The 19,065-nt window shown below is 42.8% G+C and overlaps 1 protein-coding gene across 2 annotated transcripts in view; it reads right to left on the bottom strand.

The window, feature by feature from the left end:
• nectin1b (nectin cell adhesion molecule 1b) overlaps window positions 1-19,065 on the bottom strand; it is a 287,213-nt gene that overhangs the window by 34,893 nt on the left and 233,255 nt on the right. The window contains exons 7-8 of one of the 2 annotated variants that reach the window (XM_053623333.1): window positions 17,362-17,452; window positions 16,927-17,013 (exon numbers count right to left, since the gene is read on the bottom strand). In XM_053623333.1, coding sequence (XP_053479308.1) covers window positions 16,942-17,013; window positions 17,362-17,452 — 163 coding nt within the window. In that variant the 3' untranslated portion in view covers window positions 16,927-16,941. Of the gene's footprint in view, window positions 1-16,926; window positions 17,014-17,361; window positions 17,453-19,065 lie in introns of those variants that run through there. The other variant, XM_053623331.1, reaches the window with a different exon arrangement.

A 19,065-nucleotide genomic window follows, 5' to 3' on the forward strand; every position in this document is an offset into this window, starting at 1 on the left:
ATGCTGCTCTCAGTTTTTAGCACACCCTTCTGGCTCCTTGGAGTCAGAGAGGATTTTTTTTTTTGGCATTTCATAGCAGAAGGAGGAGTCACGACGTGAGTTCCAAAATCCAGCTGAGAGCCGGACCCGGAAGACAGAGCAAGAGATAGAGCAGCGCTCGTCTCCGGCTCCTCTTGCAGATTCATACGAGATCCCCAGGACCTGAGATCCACGAGGCTCTGAAATCCAACTCGCTTCGGCCGAAGAGAAGAGAGCGAGTGGTGAGCAGAGCTGCCTAATTGTAAGGCGTTCACAATGTGCACAGTCAGATCTCTCAAGGACTGCTGTGGCATGCTCTATCCCTAGACACTTCACACAGAAAGTGTGTCCGTCCTCCCCGTGATGACACGGGAGCAAGTAGTAACACAATTCCTGAATTCTATAACTCATACTTTTCTCCTTTTTTTTTAAAGGGACAGAAAAGAAAAGAGATTTTTCTTTTTTTGGAAAAGGCAGAGAGGAAATGAAGAGTCTTTTTGTGTCCATTACACAAATGACCGACATGCATTCTCGCTGAAGATAATGAGGTTGACGGTGCAGTTCACGGGTGCTGCTTATATATAACGCAACGTGCTTAATTGCCACGTCACCTGATCATGTCAGGCTGATAAATTAGGCATGATGATACACGAGCTTCAGATACCAGTCACACATGAGGGTGCTTTCCACAGAGTTCAGCTAATGTAACGTGGAGATCCGTTTAAAATGGAACTGGACATTTTGTCAGGATACTTGGCATCATGGACTTTATCAAGTATCAACAGATGTTAAATGAAAACCTGACTGCCTCTGCCAGAAAGCTTAAAATGGGCCGTGGTTGGATCTTCCAGCATGACAATGATACAAAACCTACATACAAAATCAACATAAAAAGTGTTACCTGTCCACAAAATCAAGGTCTTGCCATGGCCATCCCAGTCCCCTGATTTGAACCCCGTAGTAAACCTGTGGGGTGAACTGAATTGGGTCCACCAGCATGGACCTTGAAATTTGAAGGATCAGGATTTGAGGTAGCACAGAATATTGACTAAAAGGGTTCCAATAATTGTTGTACACCTATATTTAACAAATATGTTTTTTTATAAACCTGTGTTTTGTTTGCAATTGTTTGATATCCATGAGAACAGAGTATTTTTGTGAATTTATTTAACAAAATATCAAAAGGTTAAACAATAAAGACAATTTTCACAGCCTTCTTTGCTCATATTTACCAAGGGTGCCGATATTAGTGGATGGCACTGTAATTATTAGTTTAGGTGTGTGCACACTTATGCAACCAGGTTATTGTAATTTATTTAAAAAAAATTTTCCACTATAATAATTCTTATTGTTTTTTCACTTTAATAAATAGGTTAAAATTTCACAATAAAGGTATGAATGGTTCTGATATGATTTATCTTGGTTTCCTTTTTTTTTTTGCATAACAAAAACCTGCTATTTTAACAGGGGTATGTACAGTAGACTTTTTATAGCCACTATACATCTACCCATCCACCAAAAGAAAGGGAATGGCCTCTAGCCATGCATCAATTATTGAGGATTAAATCAAGTCACTGGTAAGTACCGGTATCCTCTGCCACTTGTCCCAGCAGCCCTCAAGCAACTTCTTTCCTCCCAAAGTTTCACTAAAACTGGACTTCCACAATGTTAATAACATTGCATATTCAAGAAACAGAGGAGTATAAAACAGGGTTTAGAACCACCTCTTGCCACTAAACGTACTGAGTAATGCTGTCTGGGCTCTTTTGTGCCCCCTCAATCTCATGAGTCATGTGAAAAAATTATGTAATAAAGTCATGGACATTGTTGGTTTTTTTTTTGTAGATTATTGTTGGTTTATTTGTAGATTATGTTCCTTACAGTGGAATGATGCATTTTCAATCATTTTGAGATATTTTTAAATCCCTTTCCAGACTCATGGGTATCCACAACCTTTTTTTCTGAAAGCTTTACAGAACTTTTTAGATCTTGACATGATGACACCACACACCTCAATAGGCAACACCAGTCACTAGATATTAGACCAGTATAAATAAGACAGGTTCCACCTGCAGTCCCTAAGCAGGTTCTAATCACTGGTGTACTAACAACCAGACATGAAACACATCAGCCAAGGAATACAACAGCAGTTGATGAAAGAAATACTGTGAGGGCTGTGAACAAAAACACAAAAACAACAGTTGACATCAACAACCTTCACAGGGCATGGGTAAAGGTATTGCAATCCACCGATCTGCACTTCAAGTGCAGAAATATAGAGGTCATACCACAAGATGCAAACCACTCATGAGCGCTAAGAATCCAAAAACCAGATTGGAATTCACAAAGAATTACAGAGATGATCCACAAAAGTTCTGGAACCAATATTAACCTATACCAAAGTGATGGAAAGACCAAAGATTGGACAAATATGGGTCTGCTCATGAGGCAAAACATAGAAGCTCATCAGTCGAGCATGGTGGAGGTAGTGTCATGGCTTGGGCTTACATGGCTGCTGCTGGAATAGGCTCACTAATCTTTATTGATGCTGGTAGCAGCAAAATTAATTCAGAAGTATAAGGAAAGAATCTATCTTCCAATTTACACAGAAATACATCCAATCTAATGGGGAGGAACTTCCTCATGCAGCAAGACAATGACCCAAAAAGCACTGCCAACACAACAAAGGTTTTCATCAGAGGGAAAAATTGGAAGCTTTTAGACTGGCCAAGTCAATCACTAGACCTTAACCCAGTTGAGCATGTATTTCACCTCCTGAAGAGAAGACTGGAGGGAGAAAGCCCCAGAAACAAACAACAACTGAAAGAAGCTGCAGTTCAAGCCTGGAAAAGCAACACAAAAGAAAAATGCAACAGTTTGGAGATGTCAGTGGGTCACTGGCTTGATGCAGTTGTTGCAAGCAAGGGATATGCTACCAAATATTAAGTGTTATTTACTTTGACTATTTGTTCCTATACTTTTACTCAACTAAAAATTGCGTGATCTGTCACCAAATGTGCCATGTTTTAAGTTGTTTTACACATCTAGATGTAAATATCAGGAAATGAAAGCTGAAATTCTGATCTATCGTCTCATTCATCTTTTGATCTCAAACCCAAATGTCTTCAATGTATAGCGAAAATAACAGAATTTGCCTTGATATTCCAATACATTTGGAGGGGACTGTGTATGATCTGCTAGGCATTACAATAAGGCTGAAGTTTCAGATAAATCTTCAGCAGAAATTTGTAAACTATGAGAATATCTGTAGGTCCTTGCTTTGTGGAATGGGCCACATTGTTACTGATTGAACCTTGGCTGTCCATGACAACATCCCCTTGACTTATGATATAGCCCAAGAAGTTGAATTGAGAGTTTCACTGTATGCAGTGAAATCAGACTCAGCAGAATATGAACCTGAATTTGTAATATTTGAAAAAAATAATCAAATGTGATGTTGTTCACATTGAAAATATGAATCTTAAAATGATTGAATTATATTGGTTCTGAATCCAAGTCTTTTTTGCTTAAAAATTCAGGCAATTGTTTTTTCAGCACTGGATTTGGTCATGAACTCCATTTCCCAGAATCCACCACAGGTCAAAGAGGTGACCTCCCAAGCCATGTTCCTGTCTGAGGTCGAAGAGATGACCACTGAAACCAAGTTCCTGTCCGAGGTCGAAGAGACAACCTCCCAAGACACGATCCTGTCCGAGGTCGACAAGGCGACCTCCCATGCCAAGTTCCAGCTAAAGGTCGACAAGGCAACTTCCTACGCCAAGTTCCAGTCTGAGATCGACGATGTGACCTTCCACGCCAAGTTCCAGTCTGAGATGGACGATGTGACCTTCCACGCCAAGTTCCAGTCTGAAACCAACGTCACGACCAACCAGGCTCTGGTCACACCTAAAACCGACGTCACAACCAACCAAGTTATACTCATGCCAGAATCTGTTGAAACGACCAACTAAGTTCTCCTTATGCCTGAAACCAATGTCACGACCAACCAAGTTCTCCTCATGCCTGAAACCGACGTCATGACCAACCAGGTTCTGCTCACGCCTGAAACCAACATCATGACCAACCAAGATCTGTTCACGCCCAAGTCTGCTGACATGGACAACCAAGTTCTGCTCATGCCCGAATCTGCTGAAACGGACAACCAAATTCTGTTCACGCCGGAGTCTGCTGACACAGACAAACAAGTTCTGCTCACGCCCAAGTCTGCTGACGCGGGCAACCAAGTTCTGCTCACACCCGAGTCTGCTGACATGGACAACCAAGTACTGCTCACGCCCGAGTCTGCTGACACAACCAACCATGTTCTGCTCACGCCCGAGTCTGCTGACACAACCAACCATGTTCTGCTCACGCCTGAATCTGTTGACACAGCCAACCAAGTTCAGCCTGCAGAGTTGATGGAGGACGATGCTCCACCTTCCTGCTCCACTGAGGACGTTGCTCCGCCTTCTTGCTTCGCTGAGGACATCGCTCTGCCTTCCTGCTCAGTCTCCTGCACAGTCTCCCGGTTCAGCTGAAGACATTTTGCCCACAGGGCCAGGACCGCCAGGGGAGGGGAGTGTGTTCTGGTGCTCTGGGAGGAGTGCCCTTGGCAGGCGGTGGAGGGGAGGGTTCTGTCACGATTTCCCTTCAAGGTAGTGCTGTAGCATGCAGCGTGCTCAGATACCCGAAGCGCGAGCCAATGCACGAGATCTTAGCAAACGCACGCTTTTGGGTCTTCAGTGACATTGACTTGTTTACTTTCTACATGTGCTTTTGTTATGGTTTTTGTCCCGTCTCTGCCCTGTGTTGTCATTGGGTGTTTCCTGTAGATGTGTCAACATTGTTTTCAGCTGTCTTGTGTCTCACCCCGATTACGTTTGTCATTTAAACCTCTTGTGTCTCTTTGTACCTTGCATAGTATTGAGTGTATTCTCCTTACGAAGCGGTTGTTCCTTGTTTCTCATTTTGTTTCATGTTTTTGACCTTGTTTCTCAGTTCTCGATTCTGATTGTGGCCTCGCCCTATTTATGTCTGTTTGTAGATCGCCTGACCCATTGCCTGTTTTTCACCACACTGTTGTCTTACGTTTTGGATTTGTATGCCTGTCTCTCTCTAATAAAAGTCTTTAACTGCACTTGCATCCGTCCTAAACCTTACGTGGATATTACGTGGATTACGTGACAATTTGTAATCTGGAGAAGGTTTCTCCAGTAATCAAACCTGCATATCTTGTTATTGACCCAGCTGTATCATTGCTGTAAGACATGAGTAGGCATGATTACAACAAATGCATTGTTAGTTAAATGTTTCATTTTGGCCAGAGTGCCTTTAAATTCCAGCAAATGTTGATAACCTACTCAACTTTGGTCTCTAGATGCAAAATATTGTAACTTTGTATTCAGCCTCTGAATTTTGCCAGTAAACAACTGCATTTGCCATAACATTCTGAAAAGTTTCCAACCTATACTATGTCTAAGAGAACTGAAATGGTCTCTGAAAGTCCTCCCCTTTCGGATGCTATATGCTAATCTGATATAGTTCATGCCATGCAGCCATGAGACTGGCTCATGTCAGTGGAAAAGTGCACTTTTTGCGTCAGACATCATAATGCATGCTATTAAAAATGGTGGACCTGGTGCTGTCAAGCACAATGGAAAGTAGCACATGCTGGTGCTGTCAAGTTTCCATTCCATCTATGCTGAAAGAGTACGGGGTGGCCATTTTTGCTCACCATAGAACAGTGTGTAATGTTCTTCAATAAACAGCCCTTGTTAAAAAAAAAACAGCTTTTATTCTCAAGGGGAACTCCAACAAGGACTAAAGGTGCTTAATAAAACTAATCATGTGGTCACATATTCTCTTAAAGACGTGATCATGTAACATCTATTTTCTTTTTTTTTTAACAGAACATCTCTTAACATATTAAACAGATCTTCAAAAGGGCAGAATCACTGATATCATTAAAATCCATATGAATAACACCCCATATTTCCCTTTTTACATATCTAATCTATTCACATGTTTTCTTATTCTGCCAGATAGTGTGAATAACAGTACCTTTTGCCTTTTTGGAGATTGGGAAGCACATGAAGTGATGTCAGTATTGACTGTAGGAACAGATTGCTGTGTAGATTGTTCATGCATTGGCTCATTCTTTACCAAAGACTGGCTTTCTCCAGCTGACATAGGGATGTGCTGCAGATGGTCATGATTACATCACAGTATTGCACTCTAACGTATCTTAATGTCGAAGGATCTTGGAGTAGTGGTTTCACCAGTGACAACAGCAGGGCATTCTGCAGGTCCAGCTTTGCAAGTACATCATCATCATTAAGCAATGATGGTGACAATTAAAGGAGAAAGCTTGCTTTTGTTTTGGCACAGTGTCTTTTCTCCTTACATCTTTCAGTTTTGGCCATTGGGGATGAAGATTCATTTCAAGCATGGGGAGTGTTGTCTTAAACTTTCTGCCCATAAGTAGCTCAGCATGACATTGCCTGTAGCATATAAGTGCAAGTGCAAAAAGAGGATCATTCTGTTTTAGAATTCTCTTTGAGATCTGAACTTCCCTCTCCACATGTCCATTCCCTTGCACGTGATGTGGACTGGAGGTGATGTGCTAGAAGTCAAATTACTTTGGAATTCAACACTAATTGAGGACCATTGCCCAAGTAAAGTTTATCAGGGCAACCAGACCTTGCAAATAGTGTTTTAACACTACTTCTGAGGTGGTGTGGTGTGGCACGTGGAGTATCTCAAGAAATCTGGAGAAATAATCAGACATGACAAGATAGATGTCTTTATTATGTTTATTATGTAAGTCAATGACAAGACTTTTCCAGGGCCTGTCTGGAAATGGGGTTGAGATAAGTGGTTCAATTTGTTGTGTTGGTTTCATCTCTTTTATCACTAATCCATTGTGAATAAACAGTTCACATATAAAAGGGAAATGCTGTCTACAGGGTGTCCCAAAAGTCTTCATACATAGGGTATTATGTATGCCAGCCAACAGTGGATGTTCCACTTCAAGTCTTTTTGAATTTGTTAATAAGTTTGGCAGCAGTGTTGTGTGTGATGTGCTTGCAATGTTTCCTGTTAAAGTCCATTCCAACCTTGCGACAGCTTCCTGATCCAGCGTTGAGAATTATTTCAATATGTTCTTTTGTCAAAAACATTCTTAAAGGCTATCTGAAATATATAAATATATGTATATGATATAAGTATGAAAAATTTTGGAAGACATTTTGCCAATAAGTGATCATTTCTCCTAAGTACAGTCATGAAAAAATACTGTAAGTACAGCCAATGGAATTTTTTTATTGTTGACATATTTGGACAAGCAAACATTTGATCATATTTTAAATAATGCCTATTAATATAGTTGATAAACTTAAACAAAACCACAAGGAAAAGTAGCTTTTTCAATCATTTATTCAACAGAAATATCAATAGATTTGATATTCCTTTGTGGAAAAAGTAAGTACACCCTACGCCTCAGAAGTTAGTATTGCCCCCTTTAGCAGAAATAACTTCTTGTAGGCATTGTAGGACCTCAGCACATAAGATCATAAGCAGAAGATAAGCAGAAGCGTAAGATCACCCCTCCACATGAGCCTTACATCATGAGCCCCTGTGTGCAGACTTTGGGGCACCAAGCCAATTACAGCTCATGGCTGATTGCTGAGATCTCACTGCCCTGTGAACAATGAATGATCCCTCACTGGTTAGCAAACTTCTCTGATAACTCATTGATCTAGGCCACAGGCCGGGACATGGTGGCTGGCCTACAAGATGAAAGCCCTGTCTCTCAGCTGATAACTTTGGGAAAAGGGGGGCGACTCACCCAAGGCCCCAAGGATAATCAACACAGACGAAGCCTTTTTGTTCTCTTACCCAGTTGACTTTCTTTAATCATGGTCCTTATCACACCTTTCACACCACCTGAATCAGGACACCTCATATGTTCCAAAAGACCAAGGACTGCAAGAATAATACAATAACAACTGAAATTGCCTATTTTCTTCTGTGTTACCCTGTAATTATAATGCATGTAACAACAAAGTTCCATTTAGACATTTGATTGTTTAACATGCATGAGTATGATTGATTATGGATATAGGTGTGTGATTAATTATTAGGAATGTGTTAACAACCGCCAACAAGTGTCTTATGTGTATGCTCCTTGAGTGACTTGCTGAAAGATGAGAGTAAGGAAAATCAAGTAGAATATTCTTATGTATATGTAACAACAGTTGGGACTAAAAGTTTGATCCACACTCTATAAAAAGAAGAAAAGAGAAGGCATGAAATGATGTGACCACAAAACAACGGACTGAGTAAAGTCATGGGCGGAGAACGTAGCTACACCCCGCCCCAACTTCATGCTGATTGAAGCAAAACCTTTTGGGTTCCGCTAGGAAGAGTTAAAACGTCTGTGTTACGCATGTAACCCTGTTCCCTGAGAAGGGAATGAGACATTGCGTTAGCATAACACTATGGGAGCGCCCCGCGTGCGCGACTGGCATCTGAAGCTTGTGTAAAATCATGCCTATTTATAGGCCTGCCATGATCAGGTGATGTGGCAATTAAGCGCATCGCGTGATATATATATATGGCACTGTGAACCGCGCCATCAGCCTTTATAATCTGAAGCGAAGACACAATTCACAGGCCTACCCTGGTATGATAAAGCTACGCAACATCTCATTCCCTTCTCAGGGAACAGTTCCCTTTCAAAGGGAACTCCACGTCGCATTAGAATAACACTATGGGAACGAGAATACCCATTTCATCATACTGAGGGTACCGCCTGTTCAAAAAGACCCAAGCCTGAGGGTCACTGCAAGACACTTGAGCCCGGGGCGGAATGAATATCCAGGCTATAATATCGAATGAATAAATGAATGAATGAATGAATGAATATGTGTGGCATAGACCACCTGCTACAGCACACACATCCTGTAAGGATACCCCGTTGGACAAAGCCTTCGATGAGGCAAACCACCTAATGGAATGAGCTCTTATGCCCAGAGGCATAGAGAGACTGCACGCCTCATAAGCGATAGAGATTGCTTCCACTATCCAATTAGAGATGCTCTGCTTTGACACAGCATCACCTCTACTGTCGCCGCCAAGCAGATCAGCAGCTGCTCCGACTTACGCCACTGGCCGGAGCAGTGGACGTAAGTACAGAGAGCCCTTACTGGACACAGCAGCAGCATTCTCTCTTGTTCTGGTGTGAGGAACAGAGGAGGGCAGAAAGCCTGCAACACCACAGGCTGGGCAGCAGATATAGGCACCTTAGGAATATAATCCAGCCTAGGATACAGGAAGGCCTTGGCTAATCCAGGGGTAAAGTCAAGCCAGGAAGGGGCAACTAAGAGAGCTTGTAGATCTACTACTCGCTTGAGAGATGTCAGGGCCAGAAGAAGAGCTACCTTTAGAGTCAGAAGCTTCTCAGAGGCTGACACTAAGGGTTCAAATGGGGCACCTGACAGACCTTCCAGGACCACAGAAAGGTCCCAGGAAGGTATGCGTGGCCTGCAGACGGGCCTCAGCCGCTTGACACCATGCATAAACCTCAAAGTTAGAGGTTGTTGCCCCACAGAGGCTCCATCAATGGGGGTGTGGCTGGCCGAAATGGCGGCCACGTAAACCCTGATCGTAGAAGGAGCCCACCACGCTGAGAAACGTTCTTGTAAGAACTCCAGGACTGTAGCTATTGCACAGTTCACTGGGTCTACAGTGGATCCCTGCAGATGGGAATCTCCCAAGGAGTGCCATCTAGCAGGGATATTTTCTCTGAGAACCATACTTGAGCTGGCCAATAACGTGCTACTAGCAGCAGACATAGACTGTCTTGGCGAACTCTCGCTAGAACTTGTGGGAGCAGAGTGATCAGGGGGAAAGCGTACAGATGTGACCTCGGCCACATGTGCACCATGGCGTCCAGCCCTAATTGTGCAGGAGGAGTGAGGGCAAACCACAGCGGGCCTTGTGCTGTCTCCTCGAGGCGAACACATGCAGTCCCGCTTGGCCAAATCTCCGCCATATGGACTCCACCAATTGGTGGATGGACCCACCAATCCCTGGTCCTCAGCTCCTGCCTCAACAGGATGTCTGCCCCCATATTCCAGTTGCCCAGAATGTACATTGCATTCACTGACAAAACTTTCCCTCTGTCCAGAGTAGAATTAATTGCGCCTGCCTGAACAGGGGGCGAGGACATAAACCTCCCTGGTGGTCAATATATGAGACCACCGCTGTGTTGTATGTAAACACATGGTGACCTCTCAATTGAAGAAGAAGGAATTTCAGTGCTAGAAATATGACCCACATTTCTAGGCAATTTATCTGCCGCTCCAGATGAGGGCCTCTCCAGAGACCATGAGCTGGACAACTGTCTAAGACCACACTCCAGTCCGTGAGGGAGGTGTCCGTCATTACCATCTTGCATTAAGGAGACACCCCTAGAGTGTGACCCAAGGCTAGAAACCGGGGACACTCAAATTCTCAGAGCACGTAGGCATCGCCGCATGACACTGATTACTCTCAGAGGTTTCGTCCTTGGATGAAACCCCCAACTTCTCAGCCACCACTGAATGGTCTCCTGTGCAATAGGCCCGATGGTATGACGTTTGCTTCCCATAAGGTCCAATAGTCTCGCATAGAGAGTGGAGGGGTTGCCAAGATCCAGCTTTATCTTGCTCAATGTTGATAGGATTGACCCTACACATGTTGGGGATAGAAACACCCTCTTCGTAGTAGAATCCTTATAACCCCTAGAAAAGTTGTCCACTGCACTGGAGAAAGCATACTTTTCTGAGGTTCAAACTGAGCCCCAAGCTCTTCATGTGGGCGAGAACAACATCTCGGTGTTGAACCTCCAGTTCCCTGTATCGTGCTAGAATTAACCAGTCATCCAGCTAGTTTAGTACACGGATGCCCTGGAGTCACAATGGAGCCAGAATGACATCCATGCACTTTGTGAAGGTGCAAGGGGATAAAGCTAGCGATATTTCTATGTGGAAATATGCACCTTTTAGATCTATCGTCACAAACCAGTCCTCAAACTGAATCTGTGGAATGAAGTTTGGGCATCAGCATCTTGAACCTGTATGTCTGAAGAGTACAGTTGAGATGATGCAGATCTAAAATTGGCTGCATACATATTTTTTGCGGACCAGAAAATAACGGTTGTAAAAACCTCCCTCCCTCAGGGAATGGGGTACATGTTCTATGGCCCCTTTGTGCAAGAGGGATCTTACTTCCTGCAATAATGTCGGGCTCTGGTTTGTGTTGTCTACTGTGGTGAGCACAACTTTTAACCAGGGGGGTCAAGCTCTAAACTGGACCCAGTAACCCTTTTCTACGGTAGACAGAACCCACAGAGACATATTTGTCAGTAGTTTCCATGCTGCCAGACGGTCTTTTAGTGACGTTAACTATTCCACATTCTATTCGAGGGAAAGCATCAGATTTTCGTTGCCCTGTGACAGCCCGCTGACCAGAGAACACTGAAAACTTGGGACAGCCTTGGCTATGGGAGGCCCTACAGTAGCACTGGGGGCTAACTGCCCTAACAACCTCATGTCTCCTGATGCGTTCCCCCCGGCCCCTCAGGACCGCTCTTCTTTGTCTGCTTGGCCTTTATGACCATTCTCAGATCAGGCCTAGTATCAGGCCGCGACTGTGGCCGCCTAGTTCCCCTGGCTGTCTGCAGGGGTTGGCGGGTTGTCATACTTGCATTCTATGTCTCCCTCGCACTAGTGCTGGCCTGGGCTCCACTCGTGGATACCCAGGTGAACTCGACACAACAGGGAAGGAACTGGCTGAATGTTGCCATATGTCAAGTTCACTTAGCAGGTAGGCCTGCAACAGTGTCATTGTCTGCAGTGACCCACAAGCAAGACTACTACTGCATAGGCCTTGCCCACCAATGCCACGGTGGCCTTACACAGTGGCTTGGATGGCAAAGCCAGCCCGTCTAAATTACCTGCCATCAACGGAGAGAGGTAGCGCGCAAGTGCCTCCTCCACCTTCAGCATAGCTAAATAGCCATGTCGTTCATTCCCCACAATGGCCGAATAATCCAACATCGTGGGGTTATAAATACGGCTTATGCATGGTTTTCCCCCAGAAGCCTGATATTTTGTCATGCACTTCTGGAAGAAAGGGGAGTTTTCTCCGTGTGAGGGATGTACTTTCACTGGGGAGAAAAAAGCTCATCCAGCCTTAGTAATCACTTCAAGCAGCTCTTTATAAGCTGCTCTCAGTTTTTAGCACATCCTTCTGGCTCCTCAGAGATTTTTCTTTTTTTTTTTTTTTTCCTTTTGGCTTTCGATAGCGGAAGGAGGAGTCGCGATGCGAGCTCCAAAATCCAGCGGAGAGCCGGACCCGGAAGACAGAGCAGTGCTCGTCTCTGGCTCCTCGTCCGGATCCATAAGAGAGCCCTCGGACCTGGGACGGCTAGCTGCCTCGGCAGCGGCTGGCCCGGATCCGCGAGGCTCTGAAACCCAACTCGCTTCGCCCTCCAAGAAGAGAGCGAGTCGCTAGTGGAGCTGCCTAATGTAGACGTTACAATGCGCAGCCTCTCGAGTCTGCCACCACATCCTCCATCCTAGACACTTCACACAGAAAGTGTGCACTCCTCCCCGTGATAAAAGCAAGGCGTAACACACTTCCTGAATTCTCTCACTCGTATTTTTCTCTCTCACTCATTCCTTTTTTTCTTCTCTTTTTTTAAAGGGATAGAAAAGTCCAGAGATTTTGAGAAAATATAGAGAGGAAATAAGCGTCTTTTTGTTTCTTTACACAAACAACCGACATGCAGTCTCACAGAAGTTAATAAGGCTGACGGCGTGGTTCACAGGTGCCATATACAGTATCTCACAAAAGTGAGTACACCCCTTTTTTGTAAATATTTGATTATATCTTTTAATGTGACAACACTGAAGAAATGCTTTGCTACAATGTAAAGTAGTGAGTGGACAGCTTGTATAACAGTAAATTTGCTGACCCCTCAAAATAACTCAACACACAGCCATTAATGTCTAAACTGCTGGCAACAAAAGTGAGTACACCCCTAAGTGAAAATGTACAAATTGGGCCCAATTAGTCATTTTCCCTCCCCGGTGTCATGTGACTTGTTAGTGTTACAAGGTCTCAGGTGTGAATGGGGAGCAGGTGTGTTAAATTTTGTGTCATCGCTCTCACACTCCCTCATACTGGTCACTGGAAGTTCAACATGGCAACTCATGGCAAGGAACTGTCTGAGGATCTAAAAAAAAACAATTGTTGCTCTACATAAAGATGGCCTAAGCTATAAGAAGATTGCCAAGACCCTGACACTGAGCTACAACATGGAGGGAAAGGCTATACAGCGGTTTAACAGGACAGGTTCCACTCAGAACAGGCCTTGCCATGGTAGACCAAAGAAGTTGAGTGCACGTGCTCAGCATCATATCCAGAGATTGCCTTTGGGAAATAGACGTATGAGTGCTGCCAGCATTGCTGCAGAGGTTGAAGGGGTGGGGGGTCAGCCTGTCAGTGCTCAGACCATACGTCGCACACTGCATCAAATTGGTCTGCATGGCTGTCGTCCCAGAAGGAAGCCTCTTCTAAAGATGATGGACAAGAAAGCCTGCAAACAGTTTGCTGAAGAAAAGCAGACTAAGGACATGGATTACTGGAACCATGTCCTGTGGTCTGATGAGACCAAGATAAACTTATTTGGTTCAGATGGTGTCAAGTATGTGTGGTGGCAACCAGGTGAGGAATACAAAGACAAGTGTGTCTTGCCTACAGTCAAGCATGGTGGTGGGAGTGTCATGGTCTGGGGTTGCATTAGTGCTGCCGGCACTGGGGAGCTACAGTGCATTGAGGGAACCATGAATGCCAACATGTACTGTGACATCGTACTGAGAAAGTGAGAAAGTGTAGCGAGAAAGTGAAACTACAGTAATTTTAATCCACCCCCGTTAGAATGAAGAAATCTTCTTACAGTGGAGTAGGGATAGGATTGAGTATGTTATTCAATTTTTTACTAAAAGGTCTTATATTATAGCTAAATTGATACACTGCATGTGCCAGTGTTATTTGAATAGCTGTCTGGCTCCCTGTTCTGACCAAGAAATATCAGCCATTGTTAACCTGCAGTAATTTAAATTCGCCCCTATCAGTGGGGTAGGGAGTTGAGCGTGTTCCTCAACTTCTTCCTAAAAGGCCTTATATTATAGCTAAGTTGATGCCATTGCATGTTCCAATGCCATTCAAATAGCTATTGTACTCCCCAGGGACAACCGTTAGAGTAGCTAACTAATGCGTCCCCTTTTGTGTCTGCTTGCTGAGTAGATTTGGAGATCTAAGTATCGTGTAACACTGTCACTGTGTTTTGAATGGGAATTTTAAACTTGATCAAGTACTGTTTGAATTAATTATTGTGTAGCCAACAGCGAAGAAACCCTGTTGTGTTATTGTGTCCAGATAAACTGGCATGGAATTTTAAGATCTGGTGAAATCACGTAAACTGTATTAGTTACAGTGCACCTGTAATTGTTTTATCTCCTTGTAGCAAGAGTGAGATTGTTAAGCGCCAGACCTCAAAAGGAGCCACGAGTGAGATTTGTTATTTTTGCAGTGTTAAAGTATGCCGACACTTCATGCAAAGTGCTGAAACGTTCGTGCATTAAGCAGTCTGTGTGGAACTACTGTTTATGCTCGTAGCAACGATCGGCATGGAAGTCCTAGGAAACCCTTCTGGGGTAACCCTGAACTGCACATGCACAGTCTTCCTGGCATGCAGGTCAAATTTGTGCACTCTTTCTGATTGCAGAAGGATGCACTTTGACACCAATAGTTGCAAGACTTACTAGCAGATCCTGTGATGAAATTTTGGGGTTCTTGGAGTCTTCATTTTGCATCAGATTGTCACGTATCGTGACGTAAGGAAGATAGGGACGGATGCAATCGCAGGTTAACAGTTTTATTGAGAGACACAGGCAGGTTAATCCAAAACGTGATCCAAAACGTAATCCACAAACATGCATCGATCGGCAAACAGGCATAAACGGGGCAAGGCAGGAAACTATGTCGTGATAACGGAAAACAGGTTCGATATACAAAACATGAAACATAAGCTATGACTATGAACTGGGAGCGGAGAAACCAGCGTGAACGAAACAAACGAATCTAAACATGAAACATGAAACATGACATGGGCTATGACTATGGTTAAAAGTTATGGTTAACTATGGAAAGGACTCTAAACTAATCTATTCTAATATATCTTATCTAATATTCCGCCCCGTGTGCTGGGAGGCGCGCGGTATATATACAAACATAATTAGCACCGTAATAGCTGACGGCTGACGGCAATTCAGACACACGTGAAACAATAGCCAATGACAGAACAGGAGACAGGAGACATAACAAAACATAACAAATGCACGTGTCCAAATGTCACGATTGTCAACAACGAAAAAGCAGGTGCTCGCGCAACCTGCTCGGCAGCGTGCACTCACATGCTCTGCAGCACGTTGCTTAAAGGGGAAGTCGTGACACAGATGGTCTGCTTTTGGGCTGAATTTGCTGTGATGGCCAGTCCTGTACAAATTGACATGGATTTTCATGACATTGCATTTCAAGCAATTTGCAGATCTTTTTCAATCCCTTGCCAGACTCCTAGGCATCCACAACCTTTTTTTCTGAAGGCCTTACAGAACTCTTTAGATCCAAGCATGATGATTAAATTGTTTTACATTTAAATTTAATTGACAATTGTAATTAATTTAAATTGTGAAAATTACTACAAAATGTAAATCTTATGTCATTTGATAGTGCATCACCTTTATTAATAGGCATTGTTTCATAGAGGATCAAATGTTTACTTGACCTAATATGTAAAAAAAAAAGTTATATACTGTGTGTGTGTGTGTGTGTGTGTGTGTGTGTGTATATATATATATATATATATATATATATATATATATATAATTTTGTATGGAGACGTTTGGGACATTCTGTAGTTGTTGCTGGGACATCGCCTATATAATTTTGCCATCTTGACTGATTGTAGTTCAGAAATATTCATGAATCACTGTCAGCAGCTGTAGCTTGATGGTTTCAAGTTTTGATGGACTCACCAGCCACATTCCATCCATGACAGATTCAATACAACACTCAACATCTGAGTGAGTGTTGGTGCCTTTTCCTTCACCACTACCAAAGTTTTGTCTGGCATATACTCTGCAGTCAGTTTGAATCTCATCAGTCTCATGAGCAGTCTTTGGCAATGCATAGGAATGTTGTCCAAATCCTTCTTGTTCATTAGTGGCACCGGAGGTTTATGGTTTGTCACTAATATAAAGTTTTCAAGGCCGACCAGGTACTTTTCAATCTTTTTACATGTACAGAAGCTTGCCAGACATACTTTCTCAATCTGGACACACATTACCTCAGCTTCAGATAGCCTTCAAGAAGAATATGCCACTAGTTTCCAGTCTCCATCATACAGATGAAAACACTGTAGCACTATTCAGCTTTGCAGTTATTTCCTCTGTGGTAGGAAGGGCATACAGTGGTGCTTGAAAGTTTGCGAACCCAATTGCATAAATATTACCTAAAACATAAAGGTTCTACATGTACAGAATAACTTCAACTCTGGGATATTGGTGAGTTTCCTCACATGAGCTGCTTGCTTCAGGCCCTTCCACAACATTTCTACTGAATTAAGGTCAGGACTTGGCTTTAAACATTCTTTGATGATACCGCTACCACCAAGTTTCACAGATGGGATAACGTTCTTATGCTGGAATGCAGTATTTTCCTTTCTCCAAACCATTTCCTTTCTCCATACCACTTTTCATATAACCGGTCCACAAAACAATTTTCCAATATCCTTCTGGCTTGTCCATGTGATCGTTAGCAAACTTGAGAAGGGCAGCAATGTTCTTTTTGAAGAGCAGTGACTTCAAAATTGAAGAGAACTGACTTCTTTAAATAAAACAGGAGGCTCAATCAGGATTGTTATCCCATTGATTGAAAAAACCTGACTCTAATTTCACCTTCAAATTAACTGCTAATCCTAGAGGTTCACATACTTTTGCTACTCACTGATATGTAATATTAGATCATTGTATTACTAGATTACATTAGTAGATTGTAATATCAGATCAATAAATAAATGACCAAGTACAGTATTTTTGTCTTATTTGTTTAATTGGGTTCTCTTTATCTACTTTTAGGACTTGTGTGATGATGTTTTAGGTCATATTGATGCAGATATATAGAAAATTCTAAATGCACTCTGCATTGTGGGTGGAGGAGAAGAAGCCATCCTACCTGTATGTCATCAGATATCAGGCCTCCTTTCACGTCATTGTTCTTCTTTGGTGGTGGAGGGACGGGTTTGTGCATTGGTGGCATCTCTGTCCTATTCAAAGAAGAGAGAAGAGTAACCAGCATGATACCCACTAAGCTTTCATACAGTGCATCCAGAAAGTATTCACAGCACTTCACTTTTTCCACATTTTGTTATGTTACAGCCTTATTCCAAAATGGATTAAATTCATTATTTTCCTCAAAATTCTACAAACAATACCCCATAATGACAACGTGAAAGAAGTTTGTTTGAAATCTTTGCAAATTTTATTAAAAATAAAAAACAAAAAAGCACATGTACATAAGTATTCTGTGAAAAGTGAAGCGCTGTGAATACTTTCCGGATGCACTGTAAGCTTTCTGACTACACAGTAACTCTGGATGGCCTTTCTGTTTCATCATGTACAGCAGTAAAAGACCTTGGTGTGATTATTGACGCTAGCCTTTGATTTGATGCTCATGTAGATAATATTACTAGGATAGCCCTCTTTCATCTCAGAAATATTGCTAAGATAAGAAATATAATGTCACTACATGATGCAGAAATATTAGTTCATGCTTTCATCACCTCTAGGCTAGATTATTATAATTCCTTACTGTCTGGATGTTCCAGTAGGTGCATAAAAACTCCAGTTAGTCCAGAATGCAACTGCAAGAGTCCTTACTAGAACCAGAAAATATGACCACATCACCCCTATCTTATCTACACTGCACTGGTTCCCAGTAAAATTTTGCATTGATTATAAAATACTACTATTGACATATAAAGCACTAAACGGTCTCAAGCCACATTACCTAAGCAAACTTTTGGTCTTCTATGATCCGCCATGCCTACTTAGATCAAGAGGTACAGGCTATTTGTTGGTATCTCGAAAAGCGAAGGCTACAGCAGGGGGAAGAGCATTTGTCTTACAAAGCCCCACAGTTATGGAACAGCCTTCCAATTAGTGTTCGGAACTCAGACACAGTCTCTCTGTTTAAGTCTAGGCTGAAAACATACTTGTTTACGGGATATCACGGGATAGTAAGCATACCTAATAATCTCTCCCTCTCTTTAGCTCACTCTCCCTCTCTCCTTCTGTCGAGCCACACATGATTTTATGGAGATGCCAGTGATCCTGACCCTTCTGCTCTCCAGACCTGCCTGATCCATCCTGATGCCCTACCTCTGGATGGAGCGCTCATCAACTGGAGGCTACAGCCTGGAGATTGCTTAGGATGGTACCACTTGAAGTACCATGGAAAAGGTTTTGGACCTCAATTCCACATGGACATTCTTGCTGTGGTTGCTGGGACTACGGTTGCTACCATGGCCTTGGGATTGCAATTACCACATGCAGTTTTGCACTCAGGTCTCCTTTGGTGAAAAGTGGACTAGTTCAACAAACAGACTTCATGTTAAAACCTTATTGAACTTTCTTTTACTTTTACTACACTATCTGCTGTTACCCAGATGAGGATGGGTTCCCTTCTGAGTCTGGTTCCTCTCAAGGTTTCTTCCTCATATCATCTTAGGGAGTTTTTCCTTGCCACCGGCTTGCTTAATAGGGATAAATTCACACACTTAAAATCTGTATCCTGTGTTTAAATGTATATATGTTTATATGTTTAAATGTCCATTACTAAAAGCGTTATACAAATAAAATTGAATTGAATTGAATACAG

This window comes from Ictalurus furcatus, chromosome 4 (genome assembly GCF_023375685.1).
Source record: "Ictalurus furcatus strain D&B chromosome 4, Billie_1.0, whole genome shotgun sequence".
Taxonomy (NCBI): Eukaryota; Metazoa; Chordata; class Actinopteri; order Siluriformes; family Ictaluridae; genus Ictalurus; species Ictalurus furcatus.